Source organism: Mustela nivalis, assembly GCF_964662115.1.
Source record: "Mustela nivalis genome assembly, chromosome: 11".
Lineage (NCBI taxonomy): Eukaryota > Metazoa > Chordata > Mammalia > Carnivora > Mustelidae > Mustela > Mustela nivalis.
In genome coordinates, this window is record NC_139030.1 from 75,351,484 (window position 1) to 75,368,384 (window position 16,901).

General features: G+C 56.2%; 1 protein-coding gene across 1 annotated transcript; it reads right to left on the reverse strand.

The window, feature by feature from the left end:
* Positions 1 to 1,879: 1,879 nt before the first annotated feature.
* Positions 1,880 to 13,521, reverse strand: PTMA (prothymosin alpha). Its single transcript, XM_082690675.1, has 6 exons — positions 12,026 to 13,521; positions 6,526 to 11,803; positions 3,788 to 3,859; positions 3,420 to 3,516; positions 2,874 to 2,947; positions 1,880 to 2,630 (listed from the first exon to the last, which is right to left on the reverse strand). The coding sequence occupies exons 2-6, from the start codon at positions 6,568 to 6,570 to the stop codon at positions 2,583 to 2,585; spliced, it is 336 nt and encodes a 111-aa protein (XP_082546801.1). The 5' UTR covers positions 6,571 to 11,803; positions 12,026 to 13,521; the 3' UTR covers positions 1,880 to 2,582.
* Between the last annotated feature and the right edge of the window lie 3,380 nt (positions 13,522 to 16,901).

A 16,901-nucleotide genomic window follows, 5' to 3' on the forward strand; every position in this document is an offset into this window, starting at 1 on the left:
GGAAGGAGGGCAGGGGAAGACAGGAGGGCGATAGGGGGTGGGTATCAGCAGAAACTGGGGTCCCAGGTTTCTTCCTTTGGATAAAGCAGTGTGTAAGTCAGCCCAAATGTGATCCAAGAACTCCCACATGGCCACGATGTTGGGGAACAGGAGTGGGTAGGGAGCGTGCCTGGCTTCTGTCCCCACCCATTTCTGACTACAGGGTAGATTTGGGCATTCCAGACAGAAGTGTCCTTCCTGAGGATTCTGTCCCCCTCCCTTCTGTCCCGCTTTCCCTTGCAGCTGGGAATGCATTCAGGGGATGCCTGGGTGCAGTCGCTTGAACATCTGACTCTTGGTGTCTGCTCAGGTCAGGATCTCAGGATTATAAATTTGAGCTCCGCGTTGGGGTCTGCACTTAAGAGTCTCCTGGAGATTCTCTCTCCCTCATAAATCCCCCCCCCCAAAAAAAACAAAAAACCAGCTGCATTCAGGAAGGATAAAGGAGGCCCAGGATCACCCAGCTGGTTACATAAGTGGGAACAGAACCCCTGCTTTTACATCCTTAGTGAACAGACTGTCCCATTCTCAGCACCCCTAACAGCTAAGGTGTCAACCCTCGCTGACCCCCTAGAGAATGGGCATGATTCAGGAGCTCGCTATGGAAGCTTGCGAGGGGCGGGGGGGTGGAGTGGACCCTCGCTGACCCCCTAGAGAATGGGCATGATTCAGGAGCACGCTATGGAAGCTTGCGAGGGGCGGGGGGGTGGGGTGGGGGTTGCAGGGTTCCACTTGTGAAGCTTACCTGCAAGCCCCAGGAGGCTTAGAGCGCTCTAGTAGGTCCTGCCCCCAAGGACTTGAACTCCTGTTAACCTTCACTTCCGTTAGCTTTCCCGACTCACTGCACACAACCAGCCGTCTGAAAATCCTAAGCGCTCATCTGTGATCTTCAACTGTGTTCAAGGGGTAGGCTGGCCGACCTCCCTAACCAAGGTCCACTTCTTTCTCCTTGAAAAGAGCTTGGCGGGGGCGCCTGGGTGGCTCAGTGGGTTAAAGCCTCTGCCTTCGGCTCAGGTCATGATCCCAGGGTCCTGGGATCGAGCCCCGCATCAGGCTGTCTGCTCCGCGGAGAGCCTGCTTCCTCCTCTCTCTTTCTCTGTGTACTTCTGATCTCTGTCAAATAAATAAAATCTTAAAAAAAAAAAAAAAAAAAAAAAAAGAGCTTGGGGATAGGGCAAGCCTATGTTCGGGCCCTGAAAATAAGTCCAGAGGGACAAGGTACCACATGCCACCACCAGGGGGAGCCACAGTCACCAACTAATTGGGTGAGGACCCAGGAGGAAAGGGTAGCCCCATGGGCAGGTGGCTATCTTCGGTCTTGGCCATGTTCACATTTGGCCTGTGCCACCACCCACCCACCCCAACCCTGGGTGGGTGGGGTCTGTGTAACAACAGTGCCTCATGTAGCCCATTCCTGGGGAGTGCCTGGGGATGCAGACATTATCTTCCAGAGCACCCTGATCCACCCAAATACCACAGTCCTGGGAAATGGCTCTTGGTACAAATCAGTAGACCAACCCCCCGGAAGTGGCCTCCCCTTCACAATTCCTAATTCCAGTACCCTCCCGGAAGGTCTTAGTGGCCAGCCACAGCTCAGCTCTTGATCTCTCTGGCCACCTACCATGCTGCTCCCACCCATTCTTGACAACTGGGGGTCTTCAGCCCACTATCCCCAGGAAATCTAGCTGGGCTTGAATTCAAGATCCTTCCAATGCCCCCTCCTCCTGTCCTTGCCCCCACCACAGGTCATCTAGAGAAACTGAAATGCAGTGCTCGCTTCGGCAGCATATATACTAAAATTGGAGAAACTGAAATGAAGAAAAACCAGGCTTGAGACAGCTTTGTTAGAACAACTCAGCAAAATAAAATTCCGGTTTATTGTTGGACAACATTGTTTCACACATACATCAAACAGGCCAAAAAAAATAAACAGCAACTTCATAGACAAAAAAGGAAAAAAAGAAACCTTTTATCTTTGGCCTTTTTAACCATCTCATACAAACCAACTACTTATAGTACAGCTAAGTACATACACAAAAAAAGTTACTGGAATGCTCGGAATAAGATTGTTTTTTTGTTGTTGTTTTTGCTTTTTTTACAAGGTTTTTTTTCTCCTTTGAGATTATAATGAACATGGTCACACCACAAGTAAAGTCAGAAGTAGGACAGAGAACGCTCCGAAGGCTGATTTGGTCATCCGAGATCATTAAAAATGGCTGACCCCTAACAATATGTACAAAAATATAAAATGTAAATAAAAAATACAAACAAATTTTCCTTTTTAAAGTACTTTTAAGAAAAAAAGCAGGGCCTTGGAAGTTTTGGTTCTTTTTTCCTCCCCTGTTGCAAATTCACGTTGTGGTTTTGGTTGGGTGGTGGAGAGCGTGTGTCATCTGCGGGTGGCACTGCCTGCGCTGGGCAGGCGGGCGGGACTCTCTACTCGAAGGTGACCACGTTTAGATTCTGAGACGGGAAGTGGAGGGTGAATAGGTCACGGTGGCCTTTTTTTTTTTTGTTAAGTTTAACTTTTCCTTTTTTGCTGTCTAGTCATCCTCATCAGTCTTCTGCTTCTTGGTGTCAACATCATCATCCTGCACAGAGAAAGATGGTCAAGGCCCTGCAAGCACACACCGGGCCCACCCCCACTTCTACAGAAAAGAGCCAAGGGCCAGGCACTGGCTGCTCCAGAGGCTTCCAGAGCTCTGAGAAGACAGGCCTAGCTTCCTTTCTGTTCCTGCTCAAGATTAGGGAGCCTTTCAGGACTGCACAGTGGGAATGAGCCCCTCTGGCTATCATGTCTCAGGTCCCAACCCCCGACCAAAGCCAGAACCCACCTCATCATCTTCAGCTGCCCGTTTGCCCGTAGCTGCCTCAGCCTCCTCATCTTCATCTCCATCCTCTTCTTCACCTGCAGAATCAAACCCCAGGGTAAACCACATTGCGTTCCCTCTAACACCAGGAAGCATCCTGATACCCTAACCCACCCAGCGACAACCTGAACTTGGGTGGAGACAGAAAAACACCGCAGCTCCTCAGGGGAACTTCCCAGTGAAAAGATTCTCCAGGGAAGAGAAATATCCCTGATCCCTGCTGCCTGACAAACCAGGCAGCCAAGGGCACCTTGCTACCTCCATGCAGGCACTTGTCTCCAGAGAAGGAAAGAGCAACAGACCAGTGTGTGGAAGGCACCAGTGGGAGCGTGCATACGTGGGGGCAGGGCTTCACTTCGCTAACCTAAAACCAGCGAAGTCCTAGCCCGAAGTCCTAGCCCCGCTGTAGGTGAGCCACTGGTCCCCAACCCCAGGACCCAACTCCTGTCCCTTTGCTGGACAAGGCCAGGGAAAGGTACCCCCTAACAGGAGAGACAAACGGCTACTCACCATCACCTTCCTCTTCTTCCTCCTCCTCCTCCCCACCTTCTTCCTCTTCTTCATCTACCTCATTGTCGGCCTCCTGCTCCCCATTTTCCTCATTCTCCTCGACAGAAAACATACCAAGTTGTTAATGAGAACAGATTACCACTCCTGCGCAATCCCGGCTCTTCCCCCCACAGCCCACCCAATGCACGTGCAGCCCAAGACCAGGCAAGAGACCTCAAGTCCTCTTCCTAAAGCTCCACCAGGAGACCACGATGCAGGAACTAGCCAAGGGCTCAGCCTTCTCGCTCACCCCAGACTAAGCCCAAGCTGGAGGGAGAGAACTTCCTGGCCAGGAGCGGCTAGGTATCATGGGCAAGGCAGACACTCACAGCGTTCCCATTAGCAGGTGCGTCTCTTCCATTCTCTGTCTCCTCCACAACTTCCTTCTTCTCCTTTAAGTCCTTCAAAAAGAGGGAACTAGTAAGTCTTTTAAGAAACGCGGGGCTGGCAAAGAGGCCCAGAACTCAGGGGCTATTGAATACAGCGCTGATCGGGATGTCCTAACAGCCCCATGTTACACTTGGAAACACGGGAAGGAAGGGCTCCAGGACAGCCAGCAAGTCTGTGGTCAGGGTTTCCTCCAATTTCTCAACCCTTAAAAAACACATCAAGAGTCCCCTACAGTTGTTCCCACTGCCCCTTACTCATACTTCTTAGGACAAGAGCCATGTGGCACCACAGCCTTAAACCCGTCCGGCCGGGCAGACGAGCCAGAGAACACTTCACTCACACACCCATCACGGACTGGTTTCCAACCAGAGGGAGCTCCGCCTCTCACAAATCCTTCTTGGAAGACAGCAGGTATGTGCCATAAATAAATAAGGTAATGGAGGGAGGACCCGGGCACTGCGGGAGAACTCCCGTGGGCGGGCTAGCCCGGGAAGGGAATGGAAGGGAGGGAACTGGCAGAACCCGGGAGGTCGGTTCAAGTCCTCCCCGCCGAGCTAAACACCAATCAAGCCCACGACAGCCCAGCTCTTTAAAAAACCCAAACCCACCAGTCCCCTAGCTGTGACAGCTGTCCCAGGAGGTCACAGGTCTTGGCCGGAGGAATGTGCCCGGGCTTAAGAGACTGACCCTCCTTCAGGAAGGGAGCCGCCCCGCGCGCCCCATCTCGGCGACCATCAGACCACACCTCGAGGAGCGGACCCAGTCCGCTTTCCAAAGGGCAGCGCCACCGCGAGCGCCCCGAAGCCCCGTAACTTTTTCCGCCCGGCCCTGCCGACCCTGCAGCCAACACGTACAGGCGTCGAGCCAGACACAGCTCGGACTCCGTCCAGTGAGCGGCCTGGGGCACCTGTCGGCCCCATTACCACCCGCAGCCAAGCCGCGAACCCCGGTGCCGCCCGCTCCCGCCCCCTGGCGGCCGAAGCCCCGGGGAGCGGGTGGGGGCGGGGAGAACGCGGCGCGCAGGCGCGTAGCCCCCGCCCGGCGGGCTTTGCGCGCGGGCCTCGGCACGCACCGCGCGCGCGGAGCACGTGGCCCAGGGCCGCCGAGTGCGCCCCTGACCCTGAAGACCCGGAGCCTGCCGGCTGTGCTGGCCCCACCGCCGCGCGAGGTGCTCTCCAGTCTTTCCTGGGGCTTCTTGACACCCCCACAGAAGGCCTCGATGCGTAGGCCTGCCTCTCTGCATTTGGCGGGCAAAGTCCCGCGGGAGACTGCCCCGAAGTCCATGGGGCTTTTTCAGCCCCGCAGCCTGAGGCCGTCGGGGACGCGCTCCACGGGGCTATTTATTGCTGCCGGCGGGAAATCACCTTGGGAGGGAAGCGAACGCGGACGTCCGCACTAGGAAGGGCCGACCCTCCCCCCACTCAACTAGTTCCCGGGCTTGGTCCGGAGGGGGGGCCCGCTGGAGCCCTTGCGGAGATTCCAGTCGCCAGCTCCACTCCGCCGAGGAAGTCACCCCTGGGAGAAAGCCAGAGGTGACGCCAGGGGCATAGAGGTTAAGGAGACACCAAGGTGACTCCTGTCCGTCCCCGAAGAGGCACGAGGGGCGCAGAAAGAGCCGATCTGCCTTAAAGTGCCGCGCTCCGGGCGAGAGCGGAACGAAGACGCTCCCCGCGCTGGCCGGCGCGCAGAACGGGGGCTGCGCCAAACGCGCAGGATCTCAAAACCGAGGGCAGCGACCCCGCAACACCAGGCCCCAACAACCCCCAGCGCCTGGCTCGACCCCACAAACCGGCCAGCCACGGCCACAGCTTTTGTTCGTCCGCGTTGTCTCCGGAGCAGCGGCGCACACGGTGCTCCCGGGCAGCCGCGGGGGGCGCCCATCGTCGCCCCGGCGCGCCGTTCCTTCACTTTCCGTTTCCTCACCAACGGCGCGTGGGCTCGCCTCCTCCACAGCCAAACCCGGTACCGCTGTAAATTACTTAAGCTAGGCGGCTGCTCCCGGCGCGCTCTCCCCGGAGGACGCCTACCCCCGCCCTCCCTGAGGGCTCCCAGAGCAGAGAAGACCTTCACACCTCCGCGGAGACAATCGACGTCCCGGCCCGCCGGCCCGCCGCCCGACTCCACCTTATCAGCGCTTAGTCCAGATAAACCACCTCGGACCCACCGCAAGGCGCGAAACGAGGCGGCCCGGCTCCGAACAAAGAGGAGCGCCGCCGGCGGGCGCTCGTTGCGGAGCCGCCGCTTCCCGCAGCCGCCCCGCGCCAGCACACGCGCCCCCCCCCCCAGCACTTCCGATTCCAAACGCGCTTGAGTTTCAAAGTTATTTCCGTGCGCCCTGCGGGCTGACGACCCTCGGCCGGCCCCTCTCCTCCCGCCACCTTCCAGACCACTCACAAACAAGTTTCAGGAGCCGTAAAACACCCGCCCCCCGAGCCCCTCAGCCCCCGCCCCTCGGGGGCCCCGCGGGCGCCCGGCCCACTCCCCGACGGGCATCACGCCTACCGCTGCGCTTCCCGCCCCCTCCCCCGCACACAAAAGAGTGTGCCTGGGGGCCTAGGCCGGGGGCGAGAGATCTCTCCGCCCGAAGAAGAGACACGAGCCGCCGTGCGCGCGCCAAACACCGCTCCGGCGGCAGCAGCGCGCGGACCCCGAAGGGGCGGGCGGCGTCCAACCTCACCTTGGTGGTGATCTCGGAGCTGGTGTCCACGGCCGCGTCTGACATGATGGGGCACGCCGGTGATCCGATGCAGCGGATTAAAAAGAAAGCAAGAGTTCGAAGACTCTGGCGAGAAAGCTACCGGAGTCCGCGGTGGCGGAGGAGGCGCGCGGCGGAGGTGGTTGCGGCGAACGAAGAGCTGGACACACGAACAATGCAAAGATGGCTTTTCAGAGCAGCCAGTGGGGAACTCACGCGGCGCCAGAACCTTTAATATAGATTAGTGGGCGGCGCTCAGCCTCCTCTGCCCGAGTGCTATTGGCTGAGCGCAGGGAGCGGGCGCTCGCTCATTGGCTCGATTCCGAACAATGGGCAAGCGTGCTTAAAGCGGCAGTGCCTTGGTGCGTCCCGCGCTGCGCAGTCGCCGACCGCACTGTCATTCAGGGCTCTAGTTTGCCGGGTCTCCGCGGCGCCGGCGCCGCGGGGGAGGGGCGCACGAGCGCGCTCTAGGCGCGCGCTCCCGCCGCTGTTTTGCTGGGGCTGCTGACGCAGAAAGCCAAAGCGCGGCAAAGCCGCCCGCCCAGCCCCCAGTCCTCCCCTCCCCGCTGCTGCTCGGAAGGAGGGGGAGGGAAGAGGAGGCGGTGGCCGGCTCGCACGACGGCTGCCAGCGAGGGGGAGGGGAGGCCGGGTGCTGGGCTGCACTTGCCCGGGGCGGTACCCTGTGCGGTGCTCGAGGAGGTGCCCGCCCGGGGGCACCTTTCGACCGAGAATTGTCCCCGTGCAAGTGGGTCGAAGCCCTGCGATGAGCAATGAGGCGGTGAGGCCGAGACTCGCGCTCCTGGGCCGCCCCGTCTGTACTTCGTCCACACCCTGTGCCCGGCCCCAAGTGCCCCGGGTCTTTGCAGAGGTGACCCCGTTGCCCACCACGAGCCCCAGCGTTGGCCGCATGAGCCAGCCGACAGCCGGGCTCCGTGCCAAGCACACACACACACTCTGAGATTCATGCTTCGAGGGGACTCGCGGGCCGGTGTTAGCTCCTGCCTTCGAGAGGATAGCCCCTTGGGCGTCGCACCACACAGAAGTCTCCGCACTCCAGGGGTTTGGACGGCGCCTACCCCGACTGGCCACTGCCGTCGCGACAGCTTCAGGGAGCTCCTTTCAGGGCCCGGCCATCTAATATATCTTTTCTCTCACCCCACTTAAGGGACTGCGAGGGGCACATAAACTTACATACTGAGAGTTTACTGGGGTAAATAATCGCCCCCTTAGACCAGTTTGTCTAGTCCTTGGGGACTCCTTGAAGTTTGGGACGCCATTTAGAGGACCACGCGGAGCCCTGAGAAGGGAACCATCAAGTCGCCACACTCAAGATGGCGTTGGGCTCAGCAAGCGTGGTGTGACGTGGCGATCCGATCACGCAAACGACCTGAAGACCACAGGTTACAAGCTCCTTATCGCCACCGTATTTGACTGTCGAACTCAGAAAGTAGCTGTGTCGGAAGAAGGATTAGAATAGGTGGGGAAATGTTCCAGAAAGAAAATAAATGTGCCGCACTCAACATGGCGACAGATAGCGTTCATCCCTGTGTGGCCAGAAGGGGGCGCCCGACACGGAAGGCGGGACTCCGGAGACACGGGCGCGCACTGGCTGAGAGTGGCGGGCGAACACAAAGTTGACGCTTTGCGTCCTGCCATTGGCAGGTTCCACTGTCTGTCTCTTGGGGCCGCGGATCTGGGAGTGGAGAAAACCCGGAGTCTGAAATCGTGGAGGAGGGATGTATGCCAAGTCCCGTAAAGGTTCAAGCGAGGAACGGGAGGAGGGATTACGGCGCCCTTCTTGGTTCTCTTGGGTCAGGGGCTCGCTGACCCCGTTCTCACTGCAAGACTCCCTTTTCTGAGCTTACCACGCACTCGCCCGGCTGCCTCCTCTGGCCCCGGACTCCAGTGCCCGGCCCGGGGGAGGCGCGGAGTGCCGGGACGCCACCTGGGTCTGGGCCCCCTCCCCCTTCCCCTGGCCCGCACGCGTCAGGCCCGCATTCTGGTTCACATCTTTCAGTCTGGCCGTTGGGGCTTTCCCGATCGGCTTGTCCTCTGGGAGGAGAAAAGCCCAGGCTCCATGTCCTGTGGCCGGAAGAAACGAGGACAGGTGTGGAACAGGGCGGGAGAGCCGCGCCACCTCCTGTTGCTTAGCGATCGCGATCCCGTCCCGGTTACGCTGCGGCGGTGGCGGAGGGGGCGGCCGCCGGTCTCAGTCGTGCCCCCAGGTACCCCCATGGCTGGAAGTGGGATTTTCCCCAGGGTGGGCGCTCGCCAATCCTAAGCACCCACAGTGGTGTCCCCGGACCACGCGTCCCAAGTCTTTGTTCGGTCCCCTCCTTCCCCTGGCCAGTTGCCTTCATTGCGGCGCAGACGTGGGGCCTCCTTTCGACCCAAAGCGGGAGAAGGCTCGTTGGCCGCTACCGCTGTGCTCCCTCCTTTGTGCCATAATTTTCCGAGAATTGGAGTGATTGGGCGGCGTGGTAGATGAGGCAGGACAGCGCCTTCTACCTGCCATGCATCCATTAATCTCTGGTTACCCTAGAAGGGATTGTTCAGTCCGCAAAACCCGGATGCTCCCGAGAGCTTGGTCTTTGCCACATCTAAGCGATTGAGGCTTCTTCCCTCCCTGGATGGTGGCTTTGGGCAGTCGTCTCTGTGTCCAAGCTGAAAGCTGAACTTGACCCGGATTTTGGCTCAGGCGGGGGTGGGGGTGTGTGGGGAGAGGGCTCGCACAGGAGCCAGCATCCGGGAGGAGCTGGGTGAACGTGAATTTCCCTCGAAGAACTGCTTTGCCTGACCCTGTCCCCAGGCAATTAATTGGCTTTGCTAGAAGTGGTAAGGATGGCTCATCCCCACCTGATTCAGGAGCCAGTATTTACATTCACCAAGTGTTCACTGGATGCCTGCTGTGCGTAGGGCAGTGAATCTTTGGCTCATGCTTCAAACATTTTCATTTATCCCCTCTACCTTGCAAGGTAGACAGGACAATTATAGGGTTGAATCATATGAAACTGATGTTTTTGTAGGTCAAAACCAATTGAAAATCAGCAAATTAGTACGTTCAACCCCTAATATGATAACCCTTTACTTGTAACAAGTCCGAGAAGCCGACCAAGGGATTATTGCAGGGAACTTGAAGTAACCAAGTGAATCACTTACCAGGCTGGGGCTAAAATCATAAAATGGAGGACTCTGTTTTGTTAAATGAGTCTTGTAACAGAACGGGCCTCCTTGGATCTCTTTGGGCTCATAGAGGATAGAGTTCTTCAGGCTATCAAGAGTCTTCTCCCTCAAGGAACAGGTAACTCACATCATCTTTGCTGTTTCTAAATGGGCTGTTCTTCCTGTCCTCTGTCACTTCCACTCACCCAGTGCATCTCTGTCCTTTCCTGCTTCTGTGTCCTTTCAAACCCCCCAAGACAAGCTGGTATGCCCCCATTAGGCCACATTTCCTGGTGCAGGTCGAGGTGCGGTGCAGTAGGCTTATGTTAGAGCTGCTCTAAGAAGGGAGAGGTGGGGTTGAGGGTTGTGGTGGCAAATGTCCTCCAGGCAAGTTTCAATTTAGGGACTTTGTATGAGAACACCTCTGGCTTGCCGACCCATTCTCCAGCTGGGACCACAGGCCGCTCCCCACCAGGCCTGAGTCACACATTTATGTCACCTACCAGGCCATGTAGGCACTTAAGTTTGCAACATGTGCTCCTAAGCCATTTCCAACATATCCCTAATTGCTTGTCTCACAATTCTGCTTGATTCCCAAAAGACCAAAAAGGATATAAATGCTGGTAAAGCTGCTTGGGTTCATAGCCCAGTCATGCCACACACTAGCTGTGTTGACCTGGGCAAGTTACTCCCTCACCTCTAAAGAATGGAGACAACAATGACAGGGCCCACCTTCCGGGGTTAGAGTGGGCACTGAACTAGTTAATATTCAGAAAGTGCTTGAAACCGTGTCTGGCACATCCAGGAACACCATCGGTGTTCTCGGGACCCCATTTTCCAGCTGCTCTCTGTACCTCCATGAGTTAGTTTCAATGTATGTGGGTCTCTGGGCAAAGGAACAATGTCTTCAGCAAACTCTTCCCATATTCAGTGGGAAATAAGGGCACCAGCCTTGCTGAGTTTCTGGTGCCTGACATGCTTGGCAGCCCTTGTGGCCTCAGAGGAATGACAGAGTCTGGGAAGCAGCCTGAGTGGAGCAGGCCTCAAAAAAATCCCGCCTTCCCGCCCTTCAGAAACCCAGGCGTTTCAGGCTGTGGTTTCCTTGCCTGGGTATAAGGGGCTGGGGAACTGCCAGGGGCCTTTCAACCCTCCCGCCTTGCCGAGCCCGGATGGGATTGTGTAAGAGCCCCCTCCCTGCCCCCATGCCTGCTCCCTTGTGCAGCACGTCTGGGCCTGCCCGTTCTCCCGGGGAGCTATGCCAGAAGGCCCTGCTACCAGCACAGGTCTGGCAGCCCCAAGAGGCTCCTGCCAGGCAGGGAAAGGATGGGGGGACATCTCCTGACATTTGGGGCCTGGCCCCAAACTTATGCCAAACCGGAGCTCTGGTTGGAGACCAGATAGGGAGGCCAGGGGAGGAGTGTATGCCGTGTCCATGGCCACCGCTGCCCCCTGAGCACACTCGTGCCATGGTGCCAGTGCTGGACCCCCTGCGCATGTGCCCCCTGTGGTGTTTCTAGAACCTTCTGCCCCCCCTCCTGCCATTGCCTGGCCCCGCTTCCCCACATCCATCCATGTGTGTGTGCGCCTGTCTGCAGACCTCAAGTTCCGTGGGCTCCGTGGGTGTTTTGCTTAAGCTCTGGTTACCGTGTGTGAGCACATGGGCCGAGCATCCCACTGGCAGATGAAGGTGCTGGTGGGTAAGGGGTGGAGCACGTGCCTGGGCACACATCGGTCGCCCTGCCCATGAAGGCCTGTGGGGGTGGAGCATCCAAGGAAAGTTTAAATACCTCTGTGCCATGAGGAGACCCTGAACTGGGCAGCTCCACACCTGTCCCTTCTTGCCACCTGGCCCCACACGGGAACCTAGCAAGACAGGAACCTCCAGTGGGCCCTGGATGAGGGTCTTTGTGGCCCTGCGAGGCCAGAGCCCCGGGCCACATAAGGTTGAAGTGGGGAGAGGCAGGCTCTTTAACTTCCTGAAGTGTCTGCTTTCCTCCTCGCTGTCAACCTCAAATCAGTCTTTCCTTCACCCTAGCAGAGAAGCCCCCTCCAGTCCTATTGTGGGGGGAGAAGGTGTAAAATACAGAGGACAGGGCGCCTGGGTGGCTCAGTGGGTTAAGCCGCTGCCTTCGGCTCAGGTCATGATCTCAGGGTCCTGGGATCGAGTCCCGCATCGAGCTCTCTGCTCAGCAGGGGCCTGCTTCCTTCCCTTCCCCTCTCTCTGCCTGCCTCTCTGCCTGCTGTGATCTCTCTCTGTCAAATAAATAAATAAAATCTTAAAAAAAAAATAAAATAAAATAAAATAAAATACAGAGGACACACCCCCAACCAGAATTTGCTCACTCCCTCACAGCAAAAGGGAGTATAGACAGGGTGACCAGTTGTCCCAGTTGCTGCAGGACATAGAACTCTCGGTGCTACAACCAGGAAACCCCCAGGTGCCCTGGGATAAGTTGGTCACCCTGGTCCAATCCTTCTTCACAAGCTGGGAAGAATTCCATTTCTGAAGAAATCTATAAAACACCACCAAGAAGGGTCCTGTGGCCTTTGATCCAAAAACAGCCTCCCCCCTTGGAGTCTGCTTGTCTTTGCCACAGGCAACCCAGGGTGACTCTGGGAGCATTTGGCTTGCACATGGCAGAGCAGAAGGATTGAGGGGCTTAGCAAAGATCACAGAGGAAGCTGGCGGTGCAGGGATCAGGACCTCCCGCACCCTCCCAGGAGGGCTCTCAGCTGCCACGTGCAGGAAGGGCTGCTACACAGTAACAGTTGTAAGCAGGGGAATCTTTCTAGATCCAGGTGGGAGCCAGGCTCTCTAAAACAGGAGGATATTTCTTAGACTCCTTTCAAAAGGACGGTCTCCTCCAAGAAGATTTCTGCGAGTCTCACAGGGGAGAAAAAACAAGAATCTCCCTTGGACAATTCTGTAGGAAAATCTCAAAGCAGGATGAAGCTTTACCCCAAAACCCAAACCTCCCCAGAGAAGGGATGGTGGTAGTCCCTTTTCCAGGCAACTGCGAGCTCCTCACACATTTAAAGCCTGAGAGGAGGGGCCCCCAGGTGGCTCAGATGGTTAAGTAACCGGTTCTTGATTTCGGCTCAGTTCATGATCTCAGTGTCTTGAGATCCAGCCCTGCATCGTGCTCCACACTGAGCAGGGAGCCTGCTTCAGATTCCCTCTCTCCCTCTCCCTCTGCCCCACCCCCACTCTTGCACTCTCACACTCCTTCTCAAAGAAAGAAGAAAAGAAAGTCGGAGAGGAAAGAGTTCACACACGCAAACCGAGAGCCACCTCAGCGCTTTCCCCAGCTGTAGCACATTCTCGACTGCCGTGTTGGGGCTGGGCCTTGCTTGTGCTATGACCGTTCACTGGCTCTGAGCAGCAGCTTTTCCCAGGTTCTGCCATCTCTTGCCACTGAAGCACTTTAAGACTACTTACCTCAAAAGCATCAGCCAGACACCTACTGGTACACTTGGCTCCTGGCAAGGTCTCAGTCTTCCCCATTGCTAGACTGAGAGAGCATGGCCCATCTCCCAGGAAGAAAACAATATGGCCGCCTGTCCCTGTTCCTGGGCTGTTCACAGGGCCACAGCACTCTGAGTTGCAAAGTCCTTGGCCAAGACGTGGTTTTGAGACCCCCAAAGTATTTCTCACCTTGGTGGTAATAATCAGTCTTGGGCCTATATGTGATCTGTTGGAGGCCTACCTCAATCAAGATTTTCAGGATGAGAACACGTATTCCAGAATGTTCTTCAGAAGTCACTACTACTATAAAGGCTGAATTTGGATTCAGGGATATTCCTGTTAGAAAGTAAAATGTGTTCTGAATACCTGCAGAAATAAATAAGAGGGAAATTAGAAATTAATGATTAATGTTAAAAAGTGAAACTACATGAAATGAAGCAGCTCTCAAAGCGGGAAGGGACAAGCATTAAGAAACATCCTTAACCAAGAACCCGGGTTTCTGGTTTCTCAGAGCTCTCAGCCACACGGATGGCTGTGGTCAGCAGCCATGCGGCTTCTCCATGCTGGCTTTTCTGCAGTCCCAGGCTCTTCCTCTGGAGCCACCAGTAGGAGTTAGGAGAGCAAGGATTGCAGGGAAGGGCTCCTAGGCTTGACTGATACTACTAGCCCATGACCTGGGCTAAAATGAGAGGGGACCTCTGAGCCTAGCCAGTCACCTAAGCACCTGGCTCCCGTTCCATGCCATGAGCTGGTGGTGGCAGGGCAGTCATGTTGGGCCCCAAATCAGCATGGCCCTGGGCCTTGTATTTCCAGTTCTACTTCCTCAAGAAATGACCGTTCAGTTGCTCTGAATGAAATAGAATTGGGCCCAACATTCCACTGAGCCCCCATCCCAGGATGCTGACACCTGCTCCATGCCAGAGGAGAAGAGAAAAATTGAACACACTTCAAGCAGCGATGGCAAGCACCATCACCCACCCCCCGCCCAGATGGAGAGGATGGAAAAGAGCCTCATTCTACAGATGGAGGCACTGGGACCCAGAACGGGAGGCTGATTTGCCAGCAAAGTGGCCCCTGGCCAGGAACAGAGCCCCCTTGGCCCTGGCTGCCAGGGCTCCATTCCACCCACTCACCCTCCCTCTCACTGAATGACTGGGGCTGGCTGACACCGGCTCTGAAAACTCAGGAGACCAGGGCATACCAGCATGGTTAGGGGGTATATCCTGGGGCAAGTGGGGCTTGGCAGGAGCCTGAAGTCAGGGTAAGATGTGAGGCCGAGAGCAAGAGTGAGACGCTTGGCAGCTCCAGCGTGTAATCCAGCCAGGCGAGAGCGTGAAGGAGAAAGTGCAGCAGGAGGGGCACTGGGCAGTGGGGCTCTTTGGAAATCCAGCTTGCCCCCACCGAACAGAGGCATTCCAAGTGTGCCCTTCCACTTCGTTACACGGCTGGAGCCTCACAGCCCTGCCCCTTCGGGGGCACAGCAAGGGACCATAGTCACAGCCCCAGCACATCAGAGGTGCGAGAGGAGAGAGGTCCCATGAGAATGGCAACTCTTGCTTCTCTGAACAAACTCTGGGCCAGACGATGTTCTGAGTTCTAGACATGATAACTTATTCAATACTGTGAGGCTTGTGGTTAACCCACCTTGTGAAAGGGGAAACCGAGGCATGGAGCAGGCAGGGGCGGCCCAAAGGAAGTGGCAGAGCTGGGATTTGGAACCGGGCTGGGCTCCAGAGCTCTAGAGGCACATGCAGCCCCATGGCTCTCCGAGGGAAAACTTGCTGGTCCTCAGTGCCCCTCCCGCCATCAGCCTCTGCCCAGCCCTCCTTCTCAAATGTCAGGGACAGGATCTTGGGGTTTCCTCTCTTGATCGGTAAGGGGTTTATTTTCACCGACTGAGGCTCTCATCTCCCAACTGGTGCCTCTCAGGTTGTAGGAATTGCAGGAGAAGTCCTCCCCAGATCAGTGATTTCTGGTTGTAGGGCAAGACTTTTTCCGGGGTGACCTGGAGATCTGGTGGAGGTGGGGTTGCAAGTGTTTGCTGCCAAGGGCTCACCAGAAAATCAGCCTGCTAACACCCAAGTGTTCCTAGGCTGTTCCACTGAATTTCTTCATGACATCAGCAGAAAACGGGTAACATCTGTCTTGAACATTTCTCCAGGCTACTGTTCACCGTGGCCTGACACTGGGCTCTGGAACTACAACGCTGTGTACAATGTTTTTTATAGCGACCCACAGGACAGACTTCTCTCTGGCCTCAGCGCTAGCAGGACACAGTAGGACAGTGTGGCCTGACGGTTAGGAGTGTAAACTCCGGGTCTCCCCTTCCTGTCCCCCTGGGGAGGTAAGAGCTCATCGGATCAGGGTTCCCCACCTACCTCTGCTGCTCAGTGTGGGTCAATAATTCTCGGTTTTCTCACCTGTAAAATGGTAATCAGTAACGACCTCCTAAACGTCTCCTGAATAGTGTGTTTCATTCTATCGTTATAGACCCTCCTTGTCTTAGACCAAATCACATTTCCCTCTCTGTCTGGGCTGCGGAAAGGTCAGCACCCAGCTCGACGGCACTTCTGAGTTGGGTGCTACTTCCCATAGCCCAACTTCTTCCATGATTCCTTTTCTGTTGGTCTTTAGGTAGTTCAATAAACTTTAGAACTGAGGCCTGAATTAAAGTGATAATTAATTAAACAGCCGGAGCCCTTTATACCCAAAACACTTTCTCACAGGTTATGCTATGTAAGCCTTGCTCCCATCCAGGGAGGTGCCCCATTTTATAGAAGAAGAAATGGAGGCCCCAGAGGGTGCTGATGGGGTAGAGAAACATTGTCCAGATCTGCCTCAGCTGCCCAGCAGTGGCCTCCCTTTGCCCCTGTGCTGGCTTCTTCCCAGCCCTTCCCAGCATCCGTACCCCAATATGGCTTGGTGATTCTGCCCCTCCCTGACTCTTCACTTCCACCCCTCCTTCCGTTTCCTGTTACCATCTCTTGTCCTCTGGGGGGAATTTCCAAGAGATGGTCAAGTTCAGCATGTTATTAAGGTTGAGTGAAGGGCACCTGGGTGGCTCAGTTGGTTAAGCAACTGCTTTCGGCTCAGGTCATGATCCCAGAGTCCCGGGATCGAGTCCCACATCAGGCTCCTAGCTCCAAGAGGAGTCTGTTTCTCCCTCTGACCCTCTCCCCTCTCATACTCTCTCTCACTGCCTCTCTCTCAAATAAATAAATCTTAAAAAAGAAAGAAAGAAAGAATGATTGAAAAACCAGCCTCTCCATGACCCTCTTCATGGCATTTACACAAATAATTCAGATTGGGCTCTCCCAAGTGCTACTATGCTTTTCAGCCTGAAGGAGGTGTGGCATCAAATACTCCCAGAACTGAGCCACAGGAGCTCAGAATGCAGCCTCCCTGTCCATTTCCTGGGACCATCAGCATTCCACTGTTGGGCCTGGGCTGGTCCCTCAGAGACCCAAAGGTGGGCTGGGAAGAGTGACTGCCCAGCCCAGCACCCCCTCACTCCCTGAATGGACTCCCTGGGGAAAACCCAAGACCCCGGAGGGGGGTGCTCACAAATCCCCAGTAAAATGCGGAAAGGACCCTTTTTTCAAACCCAGCTGCCCTCAGAGGCTTGGAGCCTCTGAGTCCAGCCAAGCACCTGAAGCTCCGATGGGCTGACATGGGTTGGGGGCTGAGCTGGGGTCAAGGTGGAGAGAGCTGAACCGCTCTGCAGAATACG